General features: G+C 41.5%; 1 protein-coding gene across 4 annotated transcripts in view; it reads left to right on the top strand.

Moving 5' to 3' along the window:
- Positions 1-17,451, top strand: part of LOC139749139 (uncharacterized) — a 46,784-nt gene extending 29,333 nt beyond the window's left edge. For all 4 annotated transcript variants that reach the window (XM_071662774.1, XM_071662775.1, XM_071662772.1 and 1 more), the window contains one exon: positions 14,732-17,451. In XM_071662774.1, coding sequence (XP_071518875.1) covers positions 14,732-14,995 — 264 coding nt within the window. In that variant the 3' untranslated portion in view covers positions 14,996-17,451. The remainder of the gene's footprint in view (positions 1-14,731) is intronic.
- Positions 17,452-27,915: the final 10,464 nt, after the last annotated feature.

Below are 27,915 nucleotides of genomic sequence, written 5' to 3'. Positions count from 1 at the left end.
GCAAAACCAGGGCCAGGCGCTGGTGAGTGCCAGCTAACTGCCAGTCAGCCCAGCCATGCCAGACGAATCACTAGTGTGTCGATGTGTGTCGCAAGACTAGAACCCAGAGTGGTAGTAATGTACATATTTATTTTTTATAATGATATTGTAAAAGGCCACCAGATCTTCATTAAGCACCACAAAAACCAAGAAGGACTAACGCCTCCTTACAAGTGATGGCAGAGACATTAAGACCGGCTGATGTTAAAGTGTTGAGTGATAAACCTTGACTCTTCTAACTTGGCCCATAAATGTGGCTATTGGTGATATTTTTCTGCAGACAATCATCATACCTACAGTTCTTTGAAGCGTTACATATTTCTACACCTGGCATTTCTGACACTTCTGAAAGCCTACCTGACACATTAACAGTCCTTGCTTGTGTATGATCCATCTACCACACCTTCTAGCATCAATGATATATTTTGTTGCATTGTCTTGCCATGCCCCATTACAGTGGGTTTCTGTGACAGATCAAAATGGTGCCACAGATAGACAATTCCTCTCATCAGTATTGGCAGTCTTGCAAACATCAGCGATATCTATTGTGGGAACCCCTAACCCATTAATGACATCACCGGAGAGACATTGTCAACAGCCATCGCCATCCTTGATATCATCACAGACATCACCACTTCTCACCTTCCCTTCTGATGTCACCATGGTGCTCCCAGGTACACTCCTCCTCTTCAACATACAACCCCGCCCCAGCCACAGGCTCCACCCACTAGTACATCGAGTCAGTTGCCTCCCTGTCTGCACGGTCTACACATCTTCTCCGCCTCACTCAACCTACAATGCTTTGAAGGACTCCAATTTAGATATGAATTCCAATTAGTTAATCATGATGGTTTACCCAATGCATTAAGCTCATATAGTCATACCTACATGTTAGTACATTACATTCATGACTTCATAATCTGTATATATATATATATATGTGTGGATCAGGTGTTTGCTTTGAAGAATGTATGTGAGAAATACTTAGAAAAGCAAATGGATTTGTATGTAGCATTTATGGATCTGGAGAAGGCATATGATAGAGTTGATAGAGATGCTCTGTGGAAGGTATTAAGAATATATGGTGTGGGAGGAAAGTTGTTAGAAGCAGTGAAAAGTTTTTATCGAGGATGTAAGGCATGTGTACGTGTAGGAAGAGAGGAAAGTGATTGGTTCTCAGTGAATGTAGGTTTGCGGCAGGGGTGTGTGATGTCTCCATGGTTGTTTAATTTGTTTATGGATGGGGTTGTTAGGGAGGTAAATGCAAGAGTTTTGGAAAGAGGGGCAAGTATGAAGTCTGTTGGGGATGAGAGAGCTTGGGAAGTGAGTCAGTTGTTGTTCGCTGATGTTACAGCGCTGGTGGCTGATTCATGTGAGAAACTGCAGAAGCTGGTGACTGAGTTTGGTAAAGTGTGTGGAAGAAGAAAGTTAAGAGTAAATGTGAATAAGAGCAAGGTTATTAGGTACAGTAGGGTTGAGGGTCAAGTCAATTGGGAGGTGAGTTTGAATGGAGAAAAACTGGAGGAAGTGAAGTGTTTTAGATATCTGGGAGTGGATCTGGCAGCGGATGGAACCATGGAAGCGGAAGTGGATCATAGGGTGGGGGAGGGGGCGAAAATTCTGGGGGCCTTGAAGAATGTGTGGAAGTCGAGAACATTATCTCGGAAAGCAAAAATGGGTATGTTTGAAGGAATAGTGGTTCCAACAATGTTGTATGGTTGCGAGGCGTGGGCTATGGATAGAGTTGTGTGCAGGAGGATGGATGTGCTGGAAATGAGATGTTTGAGGACAGTGTGTGGTGTGAGGTGGTTTGATCGAGTGAGTAACATAAGGGTAAGAGAGATGTGTGGAAATAAAAAGAGCGTGGTTGAGAGAGCAGAAGAGGGTGTTTTGAAGTGGTTTGGGCACATGGAGAGGATGAGTGAGGAAAGATTGACCAAGAGGATATATGTGTCGGAGGTGGAGGGAGCAAGGAGAAGAGGGAGACCAAATTGGAGGTGGAAAGATGGAGTGAAAAAGATTTTGTGTGATCGGGGCCTGAACATGCAGGAGGGTGAAAGGAGGGCAAGGAATAGAGTGAATTGGAGCGATGTGGTATACCGGGGTTGACGTGCTGTCAGTGGATTGAATCAAGGCATGTGAAGCGTCTGGGGTAAACTATGGAAAGCTGTGTAGATATGTATATTTGCGTGTGTGGACGTATGTATATACATGTGTATGGGGGGGTTGGGCCATTTCTTTCGTCTGTTTCCTTGCACTACCTCGCAAACGCGGGAGACAGCGACAAAGTATTAAAAAAAATATATATATATATATATATATATATATATATATATATATATATATATATATATATATATATATATTTTTTTTGCTTTGTCGCTGTCTCCCGCGTTTGCGAGGTAGCGCAAGGAAACAGACGAAACAAATGACCCAACCCACCCCCATACACATGCCTTGATTCAATCCACTGACAGCACGTCAACCCCGGTATACCACATCGCTCCAATTCACTCTATTCTTTGCCCTCCTTTCACCCTCCTGCATGTTCAGGCCCCGATCACACAAAATCATTTTCACTCCATCTTTCCACCTCCAATTTGGTCTCCCTATTCTCCTCGTTCCCTCCACCTCCGACACATATATCCTCTTGGTCAATCTTTCCTCTCATTCTCTCCATGTGACCAAACCATTTCAAAACACCCTCTTCTGCTCTCTCAACCACGCTCTTTTTATTTCCACACATCTCTCTTACCCTTACGTTACTTACTCGATCAAACCACCTCACACCACACATTGTCCTCAAACATCTCATTTCCAGCACATCCATCCTCCTGCGCACAACTCTATCCATAGTCCACGCCTCGCAACCATACAACATTGTTGGAACCACTATTCCTTCAAACATACCCATTTTTGCTTTCCGAGATAATGTTCTCAACTTCCACACATTCTTCAAGGCTCCCAGAATTTTTGCCCCCTCCCCCACCCTATGATCCACTTCCGCTTCCATGGTTCCACCCGCTGCCAGACCCACTCCCAGATATCTAAAACACTTCACTTCCTCCAGTTTTTCTCCATTCAAACTCACCTCCCAATTGAAATGACCCTCAACCCTACTGTACCTAATAACCTTGCTCTTATTCACATTTACTCTTAACTTTCTTCTTTCACACACTTTACCAAACTCAGTCACCAGCTTCTGCAGTTTCTCACATGAATCAGCCACCAGCGCTGTATCATCAGCGAACAACAACTGACTCACTTCCCAAGCTCTCTCATCCCCAACAGACTTCATACTTGCCCCTCTTTCCAAAACTCTTGCATTCACCTCCCTAACAACCCCATCCATAAACAAATTAAACAACCATGGAGACATCACACACCCCTGCCGCAAACCTACATTCACTGAGAACCAATCACTTTCCTCTCTTCCTACACGTACACATGCCTTACATCCTCAATAAAAACTTTTCACTGCTTCTAACAACTTGCCTCCCACACCATATATTCTTAATACCTTCCACAGAGCATCTCTATCAACTCTATCATATGCCTTCTCCAGATCCATAAATGCTACATACAAATCCATTTGCTTTTCTAAGTATTTCTCACATACATTCTTCAAAGCAAACACCTGATCCACACATCCTCTACCACTTCTGAAACCACACTGCTCTTCCCCAATCTGATGCTCTGTACATGCCTTCACCCTCTCAATCAATACCCTCCCATACAATTTGCCAGGAATACTCAACAAACTTATACCTCTGTAATTTGAGCACTCACTCTTATCCCATTTGCCTTTGTACAGTGGCACTATGCACGCATTCCGCCAATCCTCAGGCACCTCACCATGAGTCATACATACATTAAATAACCTTACCAACCAGTCAACAATACAGTCACCCCCTTTTTTAATAAATTCCACTGCAATACCATCCATATATATATATATATATATATATATATATATATATATATATATATATATATATATATATTTTTTTTTTTTTTTTTTTTTTGCTTTGTCGCTGTCTCCCGCGTTTGCGAGGTAGCGCAAGGAAACAGACGAAAGAAATGGCCCAACCCACCCCCATACACATGTATATACATACGTCCACACACGCAAATATACATACCTACACAGCTTTCCATGGTTTACCCCAGACTCTTCACATGCCCCGATTCAATCCACTGACAGCACGTCAACCCCGGTATACCACATCGCTCCAATTCACTCTATTCCTTGCCCTCCTTTCACCCTCCTGCATGCTCAGGCCCCGATCACACAAAATCTTTTTCACTCCATCTTTCCACCTCCAATTTGGTCTCCCTCTTCTCCTCGTTCCCTCCACCTCCGACACATATATCCTCTTGGTCAATCTTTCCTCACTCATTCTCTCCATATTTTTTTTTTTGCTTTGTTGCTGTCTTCCGCGTTTGCGAGGTAGCGCAAGGAAACAGACGAAAGAAATGGCCCAACCCACCCCCATACACATGTATATACATACGTCCACACACGCAAATATACATACCTACACAGCTTTCCATGGTTTACCCCAGAGGCTTCACATGCCCTGATTCAATCCACTGACAGCACGTCAACCCCGGTATACCACATCGATCCAATTCACTCTATTCCTTGCCCTCCTTTCACCCTCATGCATGTTCATGCCCCGATCACACAAAATCTATTTCACTCCATCTTTCCACCTCCAATTTGGTCTCCCACTTCTCCTCGTTCCCTCCACCTCCGACACATATATCCTCTTGGTCAATCTTTCCTCACTCATTCTCTCCATGTGCCCAAACCATTTCAAAACACCCTCTTCTGCTCTCTCAACCACGCTCTTTTTATTTCCACACATCTCTCTTACCCTTACGTTACTTACTCGATCAAACCACCTCACTCCACACATTGTCCTCAAACATCTCATTTCCAGCACATCCATCCTCCTGCGCACAACTCTATCCATAGCCCACGCCTTGCAACCATACAACATTGTTGGAACCACTATTCCTTCAAACATAGACATTTTTGCTTTCCGAGATAATGTTCTCGACTTCCACACATTCTTCAAGGCTCCCAGGATTTTCACCCCCTCCCCCACCCTATGATCCACTTCCGCTTCCATGGTTCCATCCGCTGCCAGATCCACTCCCAGATATCTAAAACACTTTGCTTCCTCCAGTTTTTCTCCATTCAAACTTACCTCCCAATTGACTTGACCCTCAACCCTACTGTACCTAATTACCTTGCTCTTATTCACATTTACTCTTAACTTTCTTCTTTCACACACTTTACCAAACTCAGTCACCAGCTTCTGCAGTTTTCACATGAATCAGCCACCAGTGCTGTATCATCAGCGAACAACAACTGACTCACTTCCCAAGCTCTCTCATCCCCAACAGACTTCATACTTGCCCCTCTTTCCAAAACTCTTGCATTCACCTCCCTAACAACCCCATCCATAAACAAATTAAACAACCATGGAGACATCATGGAGATATATATATATATATATATATATATATATATATATATATATATATATATATATATATATATATATATATATATTTCTTTTTTTTTTTTTTTTTTTTTTCATACTATTCGCCATTTCCCGCGTTAGCGAGGTAGCGTTAAGAACAGAGGACTGGGCCTTTTTTGGAATATCCTCACCTGGCCCCCTCTGTTCCTTCTTTTGGAAAATTAAAAAAAAAAAACGAGAGGGGAGGATTTCCAGCCCCCCGCTCCCATATATATATATATATATATATATATATATATATATATATATATATATATATATATATTTTCTTTTTTTTTGCTTTGTCGCTGTCTCCCGCGTTTGCGAGGTAGCGCAAGGAAACAGACGAAAGAAATGGCCCAACCCACCGCCATACACAATGTATATACATACACGTCCACACACGCAAATATACATACCTATTCATCTCAATGTACACATATATATACACACACAGACAAATACATATATACCCATGCACACAATTCACACTGTCTGCCTTTATTCATTCCCATCGCCACCTCGCCACACATGGAATACCATCCCCCTCCCCCCTCATGTGTGCGAGGTAGCACTAGGAAAAGACAACAAAGGCCCCATTCGTTCACACTCAGTCTCTAGCTGTCATGCAATAATGCCCGAAACCACAGCTCCCTTTCCACATCCAGGCCCTACACAACTTTCCATGGTTTACCTTAGACGCTTCACATGTCCTGATTCAATTCACTGACAGCACTCAACCCCGGTATACCACATCGATCCAATTTACTCTATTCCTTGCTGGCCTTTCACCCTCCTGCATGTTCAGGCCCCGATCACACAAAATCTTTTTCACTCCATCTTTCCACATCCAATTTGGTCTCCCACTTCTCCTCGTTCCCTCCACCTCCGACACATATATCCTCTTGGTCAGTCTTTCCTCACTCATTCTCTCCATGTGCCCAAACCATTTCAAAACACCCTCTTCTGCTCTCTCAACCACACTCTTTTTATTTCCACACATCTCTCTTACCCTTACATTACTTACTTGATCAAACCACCTCACACCACACATTGTCCTCAAACATCTCATTTCCAGCACATCCACCCTCCTGCGCACAACTCTATCCATAGCCAACGCCTCGCAACCATACAACATTGTTGGAACCACTATTCCTTCAAACATAGCCATTTTTGCTTTCCGAGATAATGTTCTCGACTTCCACACATTCTTCAAGGCTCCCACCTCGCTACACATTGAATAACAACCCCCTCCCCCCTCATGTGTGTGAGGTACCGCTAGGAAAAGACAACAAAGGCCCCATTTGTTCACACTCAGTCTCTAGCTGTCATGTAATTATGCACTGAAACCACAGCTCCCATTCCACATCCATGCCCCACAGAACTTTCCATGGTTTACCCCAGACGCTTCACATGCCCTGGCTCAATCCATTGACAGCATTTCGACCCCGGTATACCACATCGTTCCAATTCACTCTATTCCTTGCACGCCTTTCACCCTCCTACATGTTCAGGCCCCGATCACTCAGAATCATTTTCACTCCATCTTTCCACCTCCAATTTGGTCTCCCACTTCTCCTCCTTCCTTCCACCTCTGACACATATATCCTCTTAGTCAATCTTTCCTCACTCATCCTCTCCATGTGACCCAACCATTTCAAAACACCCTCTTCTTCTCTCTCAACCACACTCTTTTTATTTCCACACATCTCTCTTACCGTATTATTACTTACTCGATCAAACCACATATTGTCCTCAAACATCTCATTTCCAGCACATCCACCCTCCTGCGCACAACTCTATCCATAGCCCACTCCTCGCAGCCATACAACATTGTTGGAACCACTATTCCTTCAAACATACCCATTTTTGCTTTCCGAGATAATGTTCTCGACTTCCACACATTCTTCAAGGCTCCCATAATTTTCGCCCCCTCCCCCACCCTATGATTCACATCCGCTTCCATGGTTCCATCCGCTGCCAGATCCACTCCCAGATATCTAAAACACTTTACTTCCTACAGTTTTTCTCCATTCAAACTTACCTCCCAATTGACTTGGCCCTCAACCCTACTGTACCTAATAACCTTGCTCTTATTCACATTTACTCTTAACTTTCTTTCACACACTTTACCAAACTCATTCACCAGCTTCTGCAAGTTTGTCACATGAATCAGCCACCAGCGCTGTATCATCAGCGAACAACAACTGACTCACTTCCCAAGCTCTTTCATCCCCAACAGACTGCATACTTGCCCCTCTTTCCAAAACTCTTTGCATTCACCTCCCTAACAACACCATCCATAAACAAATTAAACAACCATGGAGACATCACACACCCCTGCCGCAAACCTACATTCACTGAGAACCAATCACTTTCCTCTCTTCCTACACGTCCACATGCCTTACATCCTCGATAAAAACTTTTCACTGCTTCTAACAACTTGCCTCCCACACCATATATTCTTAGTACCTTCCACAGAGCACCTCTATCAACTCTATCATATGCCTTCTCCAGATCCATAAATGCTACATACAAATTCATTTGCTTTTCTAAGTATTTCTCACATACATTCTTCAAAGCAAACACCTGATCCACACATCCTCTACCACTTCTGAAACTACAATGCTCTTCCCCAATCTGATGCTCTGTACATGCCATCACCCTCTCAATCAATACCCTCCCATATAATTTCCAGGAATACTCAACAAACTTATACCTCTGTAATTTGAGCACTCACTCTTATCCCCTTTGCCTTTGTACAATGGCACTATGCAAGCATTCCGTCAATCCTCAGGCACCTTACCATGAATCATACATACATTAAATAACCTTACCAACCAGTCAACAATATAGTCACCCCCTTTTTTAATAAATTCCACTGCAATACCATCCAAACCCGCTGCCTTCCCGGCTTTCATCTTCCGCAAAGCTTTTACTACCTCTTCTCTGTTTACCAAATCATTTTTCCTAACCCTCTCACTTTGCACACCACCTCAAACAAAACACCCTATATCTGCCACTCTATCATCAAACACATTCAACAAACCTTCAAAATACTCCATCTCCTTCTCACATCACCAATACCTGTTATCACCTCCCCATTAGCCCCCTTCACTGAAGTTCCCATTTGCTCCCTTGTCTTACGCACTTTATTTACCTCCTTCCAGAACATCTTTTTATTCTCCCTAGAATTTAATGGTACTGTCTCATCCCAACTCTCATTTGCCCTCTTTTTCACCTCTTGCACCTTTCTCTTGACCTCCTGCCTCTTTCTTTTATTCATTTCCCACTCATTTGCATTGTTTCCCTGCAAAAATCGTCCAAATGCGTCTCTCTTCTCTTTCACTAATAATCTTACTACTTCATCCCACCACTCACTACCCTTTTTAAACTGGCCACCTCCCACGCCTCTCATGCCACAAGCATCTTTTGCGCAAGCCATCACTGCTTCCCTAAATACATCCCATTCCTCCCCCACTCCCCTTACCTCCTTTGGTCTCACCTTTTTCCATTCTGTACTCAGTCTCTCCTGGCACTTCCTCACACAAGTCTCCTTCCCAAGCTAACTTACTCTCACTGCTCTCTTCACCCCAACATTCTCTCTTTTCTGAAAACCCCCTAGAAATCTTCACCTTCGCCTGAACATGATAATGATCAGACATTCCTCCAGTTGCACCTCTCAGCACATTAAAATCCAAAAGTCTCTCTTTTGCGTGCTTATCAATTAACACGTAATCCAATAACGCTCTCTGGCCATCTATCCTAGTTACATACGTATACTTATGTATATCTCGCTTTTTAAACCAGGTATTCCCAATTACCAATCCTTTTTCAGCACATATCACCACAAGCTCTTCACCATTTCCATTTACAACACTGAACACTCCATGTATACCAATTATTCCCTCAACTGCCACATTACTCACCTTTGCATTCAAATCACCCATCACTATAACCCGGTCTTGTGCATCAAAACCACTAACATACTCATTCAGCTGCTCCCAAAATACTTGCCTCTCATGATCTTTCTTCTCATGCCCAGATGCATATGCACCAATAATCACCCATCTCTCTCCATCCACTTTCAGTTTTACCCATATCAATCTAGAATTTACTTTCTTACACTGTATCACATACTCCCACAACTCCTGTTTCAGGAGTAGTGCTACTCCTTCCCTTGCTCTTGTCCTCTCACTAACCCCTGACTTTACTCCCAAGACATTCCCAAACCACTCTTCCCCTTTACCCTTGAGCTTCATTTCAGTCAGAGCCAAAACATCCAGGTTCCTTTCCTCAAACATACTACCTATCTCTCCTTTTTTCTCATCTTGGTTACATCCACACACATTTAGACACCCCAATCTGAGCCTTCGAGGAGGATGAGCACTCCCCGCATGACACCTTATTCTGTTTCCCCTTTTAGAAAGTTAAAATACAAGGAGGGGAGGGTTTCTGGCCCCCCGCTCCCGTCCCCTTTAGTCGCCTTCTACGACACGTGAGGAATGCGTGGGAAGTATTCTTTCTCCCCTATCCCCAGGGATATATATATATATATATATATATATATATATATATATATATATATATATATATATATATATATATATATATATATGTGTGTGTGTATGTATATATATTTTTTTTTCTTTTGCTCTGTCGCTGTCTCCCGCGTTTGCGAGGTAGCGCAAGGAAACAGACGAAAGAAATGGCCCAACCCACCCCCATACACATGTATATACATACGTCCACACACGCAAATATACATACCTACACAGCTTTCCATGGTTTACCCCAGACGCTTCACATGCCTTGATTCAATCCACTGACAGCACGTCAACCCCGGTATACCACATCGCTCCAATTCACTCTATTCCTTGCCCTCCTTTCACCCTCCTGCATGTTCAGGCCCCAATCACACAAAATCTTTTTCACTCCATCTTTCCACCACCAATTTGGTCTCCCTCTTCTCCTCGTTCCCTCCACCTCTGACACATATATCCTCTTGGTCAATCTTTCCTCACTCATTCTCTCCATGTGACCAAACCATTTCAAAACACCCTCTTCTGCTCTCTCAACCACGCTCTTTTTATTTCCACACATCTCTCTTACCCTTACGTTACTTACTCGATCAAACCACCTCACACCACACATTGTCCTCAAACATCTCATTTCCAGCACATCCATCCTCCTGCGCACAACTCTCTCCATAGTCCACGCCTCGCAACCATACAACATTGTTGGAACCACTATTCCTTCAAACATAGCCATTTTTGCTTTCCGAGATAATGTTCTCGACTTCCACACATTCTTCAAGGCTCCCATAATTTTCGCCCCCTCCCCCACCCTATGATCCACTTCCGCTTCCATGTTTCCATCCGCTGCCAGATCCACTCCCAGATATCTAAAACACTTCACTTCCTCCAGTTTTTCTCCATTCAAACTCACCTCCCAATTGACTTGACCCTCAACCCTACTGTACCTAATAGCCTTGCTCTTATTCACATTTACTCTTAACTTTCTTCTTTCACACACTTTACCAAACTCTGTCACCAGCTTCTGCAGTTTCTCACATGAATCAGCCACCAGCACTGTATCATCAGCGAACAACAACTGACTCACTTCCCAAGCTCTCTCATCCCCAACAGACTTCATCCTTGCCCCTCTTTCCAAAACTCTTGCATTCACCTCCCTAACAACCCCATCCATAAACAAATTAAACAACCATGGAGACATCACACACCCCTGCCGCAAACCTACATTCACTGAGAACCAATCACTTTACTCTCTTCCTACACGTACACATGCCTTACATCCTCGATAAAAACTTTTCACTGCTTCTAACAACTTGCCTCCCACACCATATATTCTTAATACCTTCCACAGAGCATCTCTATCAACTCTATCATATGCCTTCTCCAGATCCATAAATGCTACATACAAATCCATTTGCTTTTCTAAGTATTTCTCACATACATTCTTCAAAGCAAACACCTGATCCACACATCCTCTACCACTTCTGAAACCACACTGCTCTTCCCCAATCTGATGCTCTGTACATGCCTTCACCCTCTCAATCAATACCCTCCCATACAATTTGCCAGGAATACTCAACAAACTTATACCTCTGTAATTTGAGCACTCACTCTTATCCCCTTTGCCTTTGTACAATGGCACTATGCACGCATTCCGCCAATCCTCAGGCACCTCACCATGAGTCATACATACATTAAATAACCTTACCAACCAGTCAACAATACAGTCACCCCCTTTTTTAATAAATTCCACTGCAATACCATCCAAACCTGCTGCCTTGCCGGCTTTCATCTTCCGCAAAGCTTTTACTACCTCTTCTCTGTTTACCAAATCATTTTCCCTAACCCTCGCACTTTGCACACCACCTCGACCAAAACACCCTATATCTGCCACTCTATCATCAAACACATTAACAAACCTTCAAAATACTCACTCCATCTCCTTCTCACATCACCACTACTTGTTATCACCTCCCCATTTGCGCCCTTCACTGAAGTTCCCATTTGCTCCCTTGTCTTACGCACTTTATTTACCTCCTTCCAGAACATCTTTTTATTCTCCCTAAAATTTAATGATACTCTCTCACCCCAACTCTCATTTGCCCTTTTTTTCACCTCTTGCACCTTTCTCTTGACCTCCTGTCTCTTTCTTTTATACGTCTCCCACTCAGTTTCATTTTTTCCCTGCAAAAATCGTCCAAATGCCTCTCTCTTCTCTTTCACTAATACTCTTACTTCTTCATCCCACCACTCACTACCCTTTCTAATCAACCCACCTCCCACTCTTCTCATGCCACAAGCATCTTTTTCGCAATCCATCACTGATTCCCTAAATACATCCCATTCCTCCCCCACTCCCCTTACTTCCATTGTTCTCACCTTTTTCCATTCTGTACTCAGTCTCTCCTGGTACTTCCTCACACAAGTCTCCTTCCCAAGCTCACTTACTCTCACCACCCTCTTCACCCCAACATTCACTCTTCTTTTCTGGAAACCCATACAAATCTTCACCTTAGCCTCCACAAGATAATGATCAGACATCCCTCCAGTTGCACCTCTCAGCACATTAACATCCAAAAGTCTCTCTTTCGCGCGCCTGTCAATTAACATGTAATCCAATAACGCTCTCTGGCCATCTCTCCTACTTACATACGTATACTTATGTATATCTCGCTTTTTAAACCAGGTATTCCCAATCATCAATCCTTTTTCAGCACATAAATCTACAAGCTCTTCACCATTTCCATTTACAACACTGAACACCCCATGTATACCAATTATTCCCTCAACTGCCACATTACTCACCTTTGCATTCAAATCACCCAACACTATAACCTGGTCTCGTGCATCAAAACCACTAACACACTCATTCAGCTGCTCCCAAAACACTTGCCTCTCATGATCTTTCTTCCCATGCCCAGGCACATATGCACCAATAATCACCCATCTCTCTCCATCAACTTTCAGTTTTACCCATATTAATCGAGAATTTACTTTCTTACATTCTATCACATACTTCCACAACTCCTGTTTCAGGAGTACTGCTACTCCTTCCCTTGCTCTTGTCCTCTCACTAACCCCTGACTTTATTCCCAAGACATTCCCAAACCACTCTTCCCCTTTACCCTTGAGCTTCGTTTCACTCAGAGCCAAAACATCCAGGTTCCTTTCCTCAAACATACTACCTATCTCTCCTTTTTTCTCATCTTGGTTACATCCACACACATTTAGGCACCCCAATCTGAGCCTTCGAGGAGGATGAGCACTCCCCGCGTGACTCCTTCTTCTGTTTCCCATTTTAGAAAGTTAAAAAAAATACAAGGATATATATTGTCCCTGGGGATAGGGGAGAAAGAATACTTCCCACGCATTCCTCACGTGTCGTAGAAGGCGACTAAAGGGGACAGGAGCGGGGGGGCTAGAAACCCTCCCCTCTTTGTATTTTAACATTCTAAACAGGGAAACAGAAGAAGGAGTCACGCGGGGAGTGCTCATCCTCCTTGAAGGCTCAGATTGGGGTGTCTAAATGTGTGTGGATGTAACGAAGATGAGAAAAAAGGAGAGGTAGGTTGTATGTTTGAGGAATGGAACCTGGATGTTTTGGCTCTGAGTGAAACGAAGCTCAAGGGTAAAGAGGAAGAGTGGTTTGGGAGTGTCTTGGGAGTAAAGTCAAGGGTTAGTGAGAGGACAAGAGCAAGGGAAGGAGTAGCACTACTGAAACAGGAGTGGTGGGAGTATGTGATAGAGTGGAAGAAAGTAAACTCTAGATTGATATAGGTAAAACTGAAAGTGGATGGAGAGAGATGGGTGATTATTGGTGCATATGCACCTGGGCATGAGAAGAAAGATCATGAGAGGCAAGTATTTTGGGAGCAGCTGAGTGAGGGTGTTTGTAGGTTTGATGCACGAGACCGGGTTATAGTGATGGGTGATTTTCCCACAACTCTATCAGTGGAAGTACTACTCCTTGCTTAGCTCTTGCATTCATGCTAACCACTATCTTTATCCGTAAGACATTACCAAACTGTTCTTCCCCATTAACCCTGATGTTTATTTCACTCAAACTAGAACATCCGGGTTTCTCTTCTCAAAAATTATACCTATCTTTCATCTCATCTGGGTACATCCAAACACATTCTGACACTCCAGCCTGAGCCTTTAAGGAGGATGAATGATCCCTGCTTGGCTACTTTAACAATTTTAGGAATTGAAGTAAAAGAAGGGGAGGGTCTCCCTGCTCCTGCAGTATCATATTCAGGGAATATGCATTCTCTGTTTTCCTTATGAGCGAGGTAGTGTCTGAAATAGATGAATTAGTCTTATAAGGGAAAACTGTGCTTGGCTCCTTCCTCCTTTCCTACTTTTGCTTAAGATTATATTCTAAGTCAAAGGTCACTTTTGAAAAGGCTATGTTTTTATTAATTGAGAAAACAAACTAGTTTCCTAAAGCTTCAAAGGAGGCTATCCTGGTCTGCTACAGAAGCTGCAGAAGCCCGTCTCTCACTGACAATAGAGTCCTGTTTTTATGTAATAGTGATATATGCCAATTATTACTATTCTCTTGATTTTGAGCACAGAGTGGATAAACCTGACTGTATCATTTTCTCTTCATTTTTGGTATAGGTTGGTTTGCGTCAGCTGGATATGTCTCTTCTTTGTCAGCTGTGGTCACTAAATGAATCAATTCAGGAATTCAAACAGCTGATAAATGAGCGAGCGGCCACTGGTTTGGACTGGGGTGGTGGTGATACTTCAGCAGAGGACACGGATGATTATTATGGCATTCCAGTACGACGTCCTAACCCCTACCTTCACCCAGTGCCAGAGCAATATCCACAACTATCTCCATCTTCCTCAGAATCCAGTCTAGAATATGGGAATATCTAATTCATGCTGTCATCATGATACAAAATGCAAATTTTTGTTATTCTTAGAAAACCAAGTACTGTATTTAGGAGTAGAATGTATCCTTCCAAACCTACACACTATATTAAGAACCTACATTTGTTTGTGTTTTGTCCAGTTTATAGAAAAGGAAATAGATAAAAATCATCTGGATTGTAGGCATTTTTTCCAAGTGGCACAGTTAATGGTGCATGAATTTTTTTCCCCAAAGCCTGGAATTAATCCCAAACCTGGACCAAATGGTCAAGGTATAAGAGGATATAATACAAGTTTGGGAGAATATTGGTCTTCTCCCAAAACTTGGAATATCTCCCAATTTTGGCACTCTTACATACTGGTTAGTCCAGACTTAGGATGATATACTGTATTTTGTATTTGTTGTGAAAGCTGAGAAACTTATTCTATGCAGAAATTTCTGCTAAGGTTTACAAGGAGTTTTGTTACATAGTAAGGATATAGGCAAGGAAACTTTGGTATCAAATGTGAACATTGACAGCACTGAATGCTGTTTTGCTGTGGTTATGAATGATCTTAATCATGAACTTTGAGGTTGTCACACTTCCTAGTTTTGTTAGACATTCTTATTCATAAGTATGATAATACTGATATGCAAGCTGTTCAGTTAGATAATGCTTACCATCAACTCCTGAACCCTGTCATTTACCCATGCAATTTTGATACTCTAATATATTTATAGCTTCACTCAGAAAGAGAGCTTTAAGTGTTATTTTAGGTTAGAGGTAATGATTATTGTTATGGTAGTTGTTATCCTGCTGTTGTTTCATGTGAAATAGATGTTTAAAAAAGAAGCATCATGTATAGAAAATGCCATGTTCAATCATGGCTCGAGGGATCTGGTAGGAGATTGATCAGCAGGAAGTGCAAACAAGCCAGAGCCAAGAATAATTATATATGTAATGTGTTCTGGAACTATGAGAAACAGCATTATTTGTTTTAGAGAAAATATACTTTCAAAAGATTTTCAAAATAATGAATCTGTGAAACAGCCAGAAGCCGTGAGTTTTTATGTAAATGATGACGTAGTAGTTCCAAAGGAGATAAAAAAAAAGTGGAACACTGATTGCTTCAGTAGAAATGTAGTATTTAGAATATGAAAAGCCATCTCTCTATCAGAGGCAGACCATTACAAGCAACAGAGAGAGCATCTGCCTACAAAGATGTGCCGTTATCATTTAGATCCCAGAGTAGAATGCATTCATCTAGAATACCCTCATAGGCCTTTGTAATGTATGAGGTCAGTTAGTGTTCATTTATAGAGACCCCTTATCCTTATAGCACAGCTGCTAAGCTACAGGTAGTGTCACCTTGCATTTAACCCACATCACTCACTAACCTTTGGAATTTATGCCTTGGGCCTCTAACTAAAAGGACTCAAGAAATTATATTTCAAAGATAAGGATAGGATAGGGAAAAATGGATGCTCATTTAGTCAGCCTTTGGGAAGGAAAAATTTTTTTCTATTTATACCCTCTTGCCAGATTTCTTGTAAATCTACATTTGATTTGTAGTGGTGACCTCAAGCAGATCTTTGAGTCGTACATTTACACCAACAGTCAAATTTCAGTTGGTCTAGGATAGTGTTGCGAGATGTAGCAGTATATTGCAAAGTGTTGATTATAAAGTAAAGGGTAGTTGCTCCATAGCAATCTTGTTAGTGATCAGTTTCATGAATATTTATTTGATGGCAAAAAGAACCAAGTACATCAGAACACTGCACAAATTACTTGAAAAACTGTTTCTTTGAAGCGCCAAGAATTTTGTTTCCTTAAGGGTTTAACTCTTACCTACATTTCTCCCCTCTGGTCTGAGCTCTGTAAGCATGAGAGAGCATAACCATATGGAGGTGGTGGGGCCTAGGCACAGCCTGTCATGGAGTGCTCCAGTATTTTGTGCAGCAGTATTCTGTTTATTACACATGTTTTCTCCTTTCCTTATGCCACCAAAATGTCTTTTAAGGTCTTTTTGTATCATTGGTGTTAAGAAGCATAAAGCCATCACCACTAAGGTTAGTGTTGTATTGGAAGGCAGCATTAAAAGTGCTGTTTTTCAGTACCTGTCGTACATTAGCTAAGTTAGGCGAATAGTGCAACAACAAACATTTGGATCTATCATCATTTTCCACATTTTTGTTGCTAGCGAGGTAGCACCAGGAACAGATGAAGATGAAGAAAGGCCACATCCACTCACACCCATTCTCTAGCCGTCATTTGTAATGCACTGAACCCACAGCTCCCTATCCAAACGTTTGGTATTGCCCTATGCTCCAAACTTAATCAATGTAAGACAGTTACTGAAAAAATAGTGCTTTTAATGTTGCCTTCCAGTATAACAACACTATCGGTAAGACCTTACTTAAAAGTAGGTATGGTTGTCAAAAAATTGGGAGTATGTACGCCATCAAATGTAAGGCATGTAAAGATGTATACATTAGTCATACAGGTAAAACAGGAATTGAGAAGTGCTGTTGGTATGTTGGTACAGTCATTCAGTATGCAGAGGCAACCACAGTAATGTGATCACTAAACACTGGCAATAAAATGATCACCCTGTAGATTTTTACAGCTCATATTATACTCCTCATGCAGTTATATTACTGGTAAAGTCATTGAACCTGTCTTAATTGCTAATACTAAGAACTTAGTTTGTCCCTGGGTAACTTTAAAGCCCATTTTATTATCAACCAAATCATTATGAAACATTATCAAGAAAGATAACATGAAAAGTAGTTGAACATACATCTCAGTACCCACACAACCCCCCCATCATCCGTGGAATGCATTCACCTCCCTAACAACCCCATCCGTAAACAAATTAACCATATATATATATATATATATATATATTTTTTTTTTTTTTATACTTTGTTGCTGTCTCCCGCGTTTGCGAGGTAGCGCAAGGAAACAGACGAAAGAAAGAAATATATATATATATATATATATATATATATATATATATATATATATATATATATATATATATATATATATTGGGAGGTGAGTTTGAATGGAGAAAAACTGGAGGAAGTGAAGTGTTTTAGATATCTGGGAGTGGATCTGTCAGCGGATGGAACCATGGAAGCGGAGGTGGATCATAGGGTGGGGGAGGGGGCGAAAATTTTGGGAGCCTTGAAAAATGTGTGGAAGTCGAGAACATTATCTCGGAAAGCAAAAATGGGTATGTTTGAAGGAATAGTGGTTCCAACAATGTTGTATGGTTGCGAGGCGTGGGCTATGGATAGAGTTATGCGCAGGAGGATGGACGTGCTGGAAATGAGATGTTTGAGGAAAATGTGTGGTGTGAGGTGGTTTGATCGAGTAAGTAACGTAAGGGTAAGAGAGATGTGTGGAAATAAAAAGAGCGTGGTTGAGAGAGCAGAAGAGGGTGTTTTGAAATGGTTTGGGCACATGGAGAGAATGAGTGAGGAAAGATTGACCAAGAGGATATATGTGTCGGAGGTGGAGGGAACGAGGAGAAGAGGGAGACCAAATTGGAGGTGGAAAGATGGAGTGAAAAAGATTTTGTGTGATCGGGGCCTGAACATGCAGGAGGGTGAAAGGAGGGCAAGGAATAGAGTGAATTGGAGCGATGTGGTATACAGGGGTTGACGTGCTGTCAGTGGATTGAGTCGGGGCATGTGAAGCGTCTGGGGTAAACCATGGAAAGCTGTGTAGGTATGTATATTTGCGTGTGTGGACGTGTGTATGTACATGTGTATGGGGGGGGGGGTTGGGCCATTTCTTTCGTCTGTTTCCTTGCGCTACCTCGCAGACGCGGGAGACAGCGACAAAGTATAAAAAAAAAAAAAAAAAAAAAAATATATATATATATATATCCCTGGAGATAGGGGATTAAGAATACTTCCCACGTATTCCCTGCGTGTCGTAGAAGGTGACTAAAAGGGGAGGGAGCGGGGGGCTGGAAATCCTCCCCTCTCGTTTTTTTTTTTTTAAATTTTCCAAAAGAAGGAACAGAGGGGGCCAGGTGAGGATATTCCAAAAAAGGCCCAGTCCTCTGTTCTTAGCGCTACCTTTCTAACGCGGGAAATGGCGAATAGTTTGAAAAATATATATATATATATATTTTGGCATTTGGACGATTTTTGCAGGGAAAAAATGCAATTGAGTGGGAGAAGTATAAAAGAAAGAGACAGGAGGTCAAGAGAAAGGTGCAAGAGGTGAAAAAAAGGGCAAATGAGAGTTGGGGTGAGAGACTATCAGTAAATTTTAGGGAGAATAAAAAGATGTTCTGGAAGGAGGTAAATAGGGTGCGTAAGACAAGGGAGCAAATGGGAACTTCAGTGAAGGGCGTAAATGGGGAGGTGATAACAAGTAGTGGTGATGTGAGAAGGAGATGGAATGAGTATTTTGAAGGTTTGTTGAATGTGTCTGATGACAGAGTGGCAGATATAGGGTGTTTTGGTCGAGGTGGTGTGCAAAGTGAGAGGGTTAGGGAAAATGATTTGGTAAACAGAGAAGAGGTAGTAAAAGCTTTGCGGAAGATGAAAGCCGGCAAGGCAGCGGGTTTGGATGGTATTGCAGTGGAATTTATTAAAAAAGGGGGTGACTGTATTGTTGACTGGTTGGTAAGGTTATTTAATGTATGTATGACTCATGGTGAGGTGCCTGAGGATTGGCGGAATGCGTGCATAGTGCCATTGTACAAAGGCAAAGGGGATAAGAGTGAGTGCTCAAATTACAGAGGTATAAGTTTGTTGAGTATTCCTGGTAAATTATATGGGAGGGTATTGATTGAGAGGGTGAAGGCATGTACAGAGCATCAGATTGGGGAAGAGCAGTGCGGTTTCAGAAGTGGTAGAGGATGTGTGGATCAGGTGTTTGCTTTGAAGAATGTATGTGAGAAATACTTAGAAAAGCAAATGGATTTGTATGTAGCATTTATGGATCTGGAGAAGGCATATGATAGAGTTGATAGAGATGCTCTGTGGAAGGTATTAAGAATATATGGTGTGGGAGGCAAGTTGTTAGAAGCAGTGAAAAGTTTTTATCGAGGATGTAAGGCATGTGTACGTGTAGGAAGAGAGGAAAGTGATTGGTTCTCAGTGAATGTAGGTTTGCGGCAGGGGTGTGTGATGTCTCCATGGTTGTTTAATTTGTTTATGGATGGGGTTGTTAGGGAGGTGAATGCAAGAGTCCTGGAAAGAGGGGCAAGTATGAAGTCTGTTGGGGATGAGAGAGCCTGGGAAGTGAGTCAGTTGTTGTTCGCTGATGATACAGCGCTGGTGGCTGATTCATGTGAGAAACTGCAGAAGCTGGTGACTGAGTTTGGTAAAGTGTGTGGAAGAAGAAAGTTAAGAGTAAATGTGAATAAGAGCAAGGTTATTAGGTACAGTAGGGTTGAGGGTCAAGTCAATTGGGAGGTAAGTTTGAATGGAGAAAAACTGGAGGAAGTGAAGTGTTTTAGATATCTGGGAGTGGATCTGTCAGCGGATGGAACCATGGAAGCGGAAGTGGATCATAGGGTGGGGGAGGGGGCGAAAATTTTGGGAGCCTTGAAAAATGTGTGGAAGTCGAGAACATTATCTCGGAAAGCAAAAATGGGTATGTTTGAAGGAATAGTGGTTCCAACAATGTTGTATGGTTGCGAGGCGTGGGCTATGGATAGAGTTGTGCGCAGGAGGATGGATGTGCTGGAAATGAGATGTTTGAGGACAATGTGTGGTGTGAGGTGGTTTGATCGAGTAAGTAACGTAAGGGTAAGAGAGATGTGTGGAAATAAAAAGAGCGTGGTTGAGAGAGCAGAAGAGGGTGTTTTGAAATGGTTTGGGCACATGGAGAGAATGAGTGAGGAAAGATTGACCAAGAGGATATATGTGTCGGAGGTGGAGGGAACGAGGAGAAGAGGGAGACCAAATTGGAGGTGGAAAGATGGAGTGAAAAAGATTTTGTGTGATCGGGGCCTGAACATGCAGGAGGGTGTAAGGAGGGCAAGGAATAGAGTGAATTGGAGCGATGTGGTATACAGGGGTTGACGTGCTGTCAGTGGAGTGAATCAAGGCATGTGAGGCGTCTGGGGTGGACCATGGAAAGCTGTGTAGGTATGTATACACGTGTGTGGACATGTGTATGTACATGTGTATGGGGGGGGGGGGTTGGGCCATTTCTTTCGTCTGTTTCCTTGCGCTACCTCGCAGACGCGGGAGACAGCGACAAAGTATAAAAAAAAAAAAAAAAAAAAAAATATATATTTTTTTTTTTTTTTTTTTTTTTTTTCATACTATCCGCCATTTCCCGCGACAGCGAGGTAGCGTTAAGAACAGAGGACTGGGCCTTTGAGGAAATATCCTCACCTGGCCCTCTTCTCTGTTCCTTCTTTTGGAAATTTTTTTTTTTTTTTTTTTTTTTTTTTTTTTTTAATATATATATATATATATATATATATATATATTTATATATATTTATATATATATATAAATGCCCACATACGCACATGTACATATCAACATACACATACACACATGCAGACGAATCCAGACATACACATGTACATATTCATACTTCCTTGCCTTCATTTATTCCTGTCACTAACCCCGCACCAAAGGAAAACAGCATCACTACCTCCCCTGCTTCAGTGAGGTAGCACCAGGAAGAAACAGACAAAAAAGGCCACATTTATTCACACTCAGTCTCTCGCTGTCATGTGTAATGCACCGATACCACAGCTCCCTATCCACATCCAGGCCCCACAGACCTTTCCATGGTTTACCCGAGATGCTTCACATGCCCTGGTTCAGTCCATTGACAGCATGTTGACCCCGGTATACCACATTGTTCCAATTCACTCTATTCCTTGCACACCTCTCACCCTCCTGTATGTTCAGGCCCCAATCACTCAAAATCTTTTTCAGTCCAACCTTCCCCCTCCAGTTTGGTCTCCCACTTCTTGTTCCCTCCATCTCTGACACATATATCCTCTTTGTCAATCTTTCCTCACTTATTCTCTTCATATGTCCAAACTATTTCAAAACACCCTCTTCTGCTTTCTCAGCCAAACAATTTTTATTTCCACACATCTCTCTTATACTTTCATAACTTACTTGATCAAACCACCCCACACCACAAATTGTCCTCAAACATTTCTTCTCCAACACATCCACCCTCCTTCATACAACCTTATCTATAGCCTATGCTTCACAACCATATAACATTGTTTGAACTACTATTCCTTCAAACATACCCATTTTTGCTCTCTGAGATAACATTCTCTGCTTCCAAACATTCTTCATCGCTTCCAGAACCTTCACCCCCTCCCCCAACCCTGTGACTCACTTCCGCTTCCATGGTTCCATCCCGCTGCTAAGTCCACTCCCAGATATCTAAAGCACTTCACTTCCTCGAATTTTTCTCCATTCAAACTTACATTCCAATTAACTTGACCCTCAACCCTACTGAACCTGATAACCTTGCTCTTATTCACATTTACTCTCAGTTTTCTCCTTTTACACACTTTTCCAAACTCAGTCACCAACCTCTGCAGTTTCTGACATGAATCAGCTACCAGAGCTGTACCTTTGGCAAACAACAACTGACTCACTTCCTAGGCCCTCTCATCCACAACAGTCTGCATACTCACCCATCTCTCCAAAACTCTTGCATTTACCTCCCTAACCACCCCATCCATAAACATATTAAACAACCATGTGGACATCACACACCCCTGCCGCAAACTGACATTCACTGGGAACCAATCACTCTTCTCTCTTCCTACTTGTACACATGCCTTACATCCTTTGTAAAAACTTTTCACTGCTTCTAACAACTTACCTCCCACACCATATACTCTTTAAACCTTCCACAGAGCATCTCTATCAACCTCATCATATGCCCTCTCCAGGTCCATAAATGCTACATACAGATCCATCTGTTTTTCTAAGTACTTCTCACATACAATCTTCAAAAAAAACACCTGATTACCACTTCTGAAACCACACTGCTCTTCCCCAATCTGATGCTCTGTGCATGCCTTCACTGTCTCAATCAATACCCTCCCATATAATTTCCTAGGAATACTCAACAAACTTATGCCTCCATAATTTGAACTCTCACCTTTATCCCCTTTGCCTTTCTACAATGGCACTATGCATGTATTCTGCCAATCCTTAGACACTTCACCATGAGCCATACATACATTGAATATACTTACCAACCAATCAACAGCACATTCACTCCCTTTTTTTCATAAATTCCCTTGCAGTACCATCCAAACCCACCGCCTTGCGGTTTTCATCTTCCGCAAACTTTCACTACCTCTTCTCTCTTCAAACCATTTCCCTGACCTTATCACTTCGCATACCACCCCAACTAGAACACCCTATATCTCCCACTCTATCACTGAACACATTCAACAAACCTTCAAAATATTCACTCCATCTTTCTCACTTCATCACTACTTGTTTATACCTCCCCATTTGCCCCCGTCACTGGAGTTCCCATTTGTTCTCATCTTATGCTTTTTATTTATATATGTCCTAAGCTAGGTGCATATTTTATTGATGAACCAAATGCTAGAAATAAAATTCAAACCTATACACGTGACCCTGGTGGGCCTGTGAATGAGTTACAGTCAGTAATGTTAACTGCTACATGACAAGATCTACTTTATACTACAAAGGTTGGTCTTCAGTCACAAACTCATCTCACGAGTGATGAAATATTTAAGTGAAGTACAGTTGTCATGGGATTTACAAAGTTCTCTTTTAGCCAGACTTGCATGATTAAGCTCAGGCATCCTCTGATATTCTTTAAAGAATGCTCCTACATGAGATTGTAAGGATTTCCCTTGGATAGAACCCTTCGATTCTGTTCCTGTGGTGTACTCTAGGTACATTAATAGGCTTGAGGCCTAGCAGTCTGTTTTTGCCTTTTCTCCAATGATACAGAGATACAAGATAATCTCCTCAGACTGTATGTCAAGTGGCCAAACTAGAATGGCTGATACTACCATTTGTAACACATCATGTGGTTCACTATATTTGTAAAAACTAAGTGATTCATCTGGATGAACTAATGTCATAACATTTCAGGATGCTTCAACAACATCCCCGTTTGCACATTGCAGTATGTTCCTCATTTAGGAACATTATTGAAACTTAACTACTTTGGGAAAAGTAATTTTCTGGGTTCTTACTCTTAGTATTCTTGTTACGTCTCTCAATTCATCAGCACAGCAAATATAAATTATTTGTGTCTCTGACTTAGCTTGTTAACCATAACATTGGGATGTGGCTGTCACTGACCTGAAAATCCTCTAAGAACTTAAAAAGTGACCGCTTCATAAATTTATTACTCAAGGAAATTTACTGTATAAATTCTCACATTAAAATATTTAGTACACAGGCATAGCCCACGTGACTTTTATCTTGTATGGTGACTGACCTCCCATCCTCTCTTCCCTCCTCCCCTTCATTTCTCAAATGATCTCACTTCAGTGTTCTTTGAATGCAAGTGTGTCTGGATGCTAACAGGTGTTAGTGTAAAAATGGTTTTGTTGCTTGAGGCCTGAGTGTTTTTGATGGAACAGGTGTTATATAGCTGCAGGCCAGTAAGGCGAGGTGCAACAAAAGTTAACTGAAAAGTATTCTGACACACCTGTACCACATCACAATGCAGTGTGGTGGTTAATTGGCAAATTTCATGAAACTGGATTAATTGCAGACATGTCGAGATCTGGCAGGCCAACAGTAGTAACAGAAAACATTTTAGATATATTGGATTGCATGATGCAAAGCCCAAAAAATCCATTAATAAATTGGGACAAAGCCCAAAAAATCCATTAATAAATTGGGACAAAGCCCAAAAAATCCATTAATAAATTGGGACAGTGGATGAGGGTAGTGTCTTTTTATCATTGGTAGGTGCATGATAACTTTTGGCTCACCCTGTTTTAATGTAATGAATTCAAATCTGGTTAAGTATTTTGTTAATGATGCCCCTAGAAGTAACCCATGTAATTACTGTTTGGATCACCAAAAACAAATAATTGATAAATATGCAGATCTCAAATGCCGGGTCAGAAGAGACATTCATAAGGCAATGATCCAACAGTGTGCTGAAAAGCATGAGAAATAATCAGCTGTAATGCACAGTGAAGGTATGAACTGGTGAGGGATGAGGGTTGTTTGTTAGATGGTACCATCATTAACTCCATGCCTATAATGTTGCAAGCCTTGGTGAGTTGCTGTATAAATCTGGGGGCTCTACGAGTGAGCATGAGCCAACCTCATATAAGGAGTTGTAATCCTGTGAATACTCCTTTTATAGTGGCTAAACAGTGCTTTAACCCACATGAACAGGTGCTCTATTTGATGCTACTATAGTTCGTAGTCAGTAGGGGAGAAAATATGTGTAAAATATACTGATTCTCTATTGCAAAAACTTAATTATTAATGGTAAGGATTTTTGACTGATATTAGTTTTACACCAAATAGCATTTGTGCAATAAAGATTTCCTTTAAAATGAAGTGCTAAAGTCCTTACAGTTATTTTAGTTGTGATAAACTACTGCATTTTGAATAATTTATAAGTTGTCAAATAGGTTTTTAAGTGTATGATTAGTATATGTTCAAACAGAGTTATCTTTAGATTTTTTATTTTTCATTACAAGAAATGAGTGCAAGAAAATTACAAGCCCTTCCTAGTTATTTTATGTGCTTAACAAACAGTCTGTATTTAGAAGAGCTGAGTGCTGTACTTAATATAAGAAGACTTTCCGTCTGATATTAAATTGGCTTATATTCTTGACATACAAGATTGACTTTCATGGTGCATTTTGAGGGTATCCACATTTGACTGGTATGAAAATTTGAAGTTGATTTTAAGTTGTAGTCCATCTATATTGAGATGAAGATGGCCAGTTGATTTTTTTTTTATGTATATGAGCTGTACAATATATTTTTTTTTCTATTATACTTTGTCACTGTCTCCCGCGTTAGCGAGGTAGTGCAAGGAAACAGACGAAAGAATGGCCCACCCACCCACATACACGTCCACACACGCACATATACATACCTATACATCTCAATGTATACTTATATATATATATACACACACCCAGACACATACATATATACACATGTACATAATTCATAGTCTGCCCTTATTCATTCCCATCGCCACCCCGCCCCACATGAAATGAAAACCCCCTCCCCCCACATGTGCGCAAGGTAGTGCTAGGAAAAGACAACAAAGGCCACATTCATTCATACATATTCGCCATTTCCCCCATAAGCAAGGTAGCATTAAGAACAGAGGACTGAGGCTAAGAGGGAATATCCTCACTTGGCCCCCTTCTCTTCCTTCTTTTGTAAAATTAAAAATGGGAGGGGAGGATTTCCAGCATCCCACTTCCTTCCCTTTTAGTTGCCTTCTATGACACGCAGGGAATACGTGGGAAGTATTTCTCCCCTATCACCAGGGATATATATATATATATATATATATATATATATTTTTTTTTTTTTCTTTCAAACTATTCGCCATTTCCCGCGTTAGCGAGGTAGCGTTAAGAACAGAGAACTGGGCCTTTGAGGGAATATCCTCACCTGGCCCCCTTCTCTGTTCCTTCTTTTGGAAAATTAAAAAAATATATATATATATATATATATATATATATATATATATATATATATATATATATATATATATATATATATATATATATTTTATACTATTCGCCATTTCCCGCATTAGTGAGGTGGTGTTAAGAACAGAGGACTGGGCCTTTGAGGGAATATCCTCACCTGGGCCCCTTCTCTGTTCCGTTTTTTTGGGGGGGGGGAAAAAAAATGAGAGGGGAGGATTTCCAGCCCCCCGCTCCCTTCCCTTTTAGTCGCCTTCTACAACACGCAGGGAATACGTGGGAAGTATTCTTTCTCCCCTATCCCCAGGGATAATATATATATATATATATATATTTTTTTTTTTCATACTATTCGCCATTTTCCGCATTAGCGAGGTAGCGTTAAGAACAGAGGACTGGGCCTTAGAGGGAATATCCTCACCTGGCCCCCTTCTCTGTTCCTTCTTTTGGAAAATTAAAAGAAAACAAGAGGGGAGGATTTCCAGCCACCCCCCTATCCCTATATATATATATATATATATATATATATATATATATATATATATATATATATATATATATAGGGAGAATAAAAAGATGTTTTGGAAGGAGGTAAATAAAGTGCGTAAGACAAGGGAACAAATGGGAACTTCAGTGAAGGGGGCTAATGGGGAGGTGATAAGTAGTGGTGGTGTGAGAAGGAGGTGGAGTGAGTATTTTGAAGGTTTGGTGAATGTGATGATATATGTTTGATGATAGAGTGCCAGATATAGGGTGTTTTGGTCGAGGTGGTGTGCGAAGTGAGAGGGTTAGGGAGAATGATTTGGTAAACAGAGAAGAGGTAGTAAAAGCTTTGCGGAAGATGAAAGCCAGCAAGGCAGCGGGTTTGGATGGTATTGCAGTGGAATTTATTAAAAAAGGGGGTGACTATATTGTTGACTGGTTGGTAAGGTTATTTAATGTATGTATGACTCATGGTGCAGTGCCTGAGGATTGGTGGAATGCTTGCATAGTGCCATTGTACAAAGGCAAAGGGGATAAGAGTGAGTGCTCAAATTACAGAGGTGTAAGTTTGTTGAGTATTCCTGGGAAATTATGTGGGAGGGTATTGGTTGAGAGGGTGAAGGCATGTACAGAGCATCAGACTGGGGAAGAGGAGTGTGGTTCCAGAAGTGGTAGAGGATGTGTGGATCAGGTGTTTACCTTGAAAAATGTATGTGAGAAATACTTAGAAAAGCAAATGGATTTGTATGTAGCATTTATGGATCTGGAGAAGGCATATGATAGAGTTGATAGAGATGCTCTGT

Source organism: Panulirus ornatus, chromosome 6 (genome assembly GCF_036320965.1).
Source record: "Panulirus ornatus isolate Po-2019 chromosome 6, ASM3632096v1, whole genome shotgun sequence".
Classification (NCBI taxonomy): Eukaryota; Metazoa; Arthropoda; class Malacostraca; order Decapoda; family Palinuridae; genus Panulirus; species Panulirus ornatus.
This window is presented reverse-complemented; position numbering and strand designations above follow the sequence as displayed.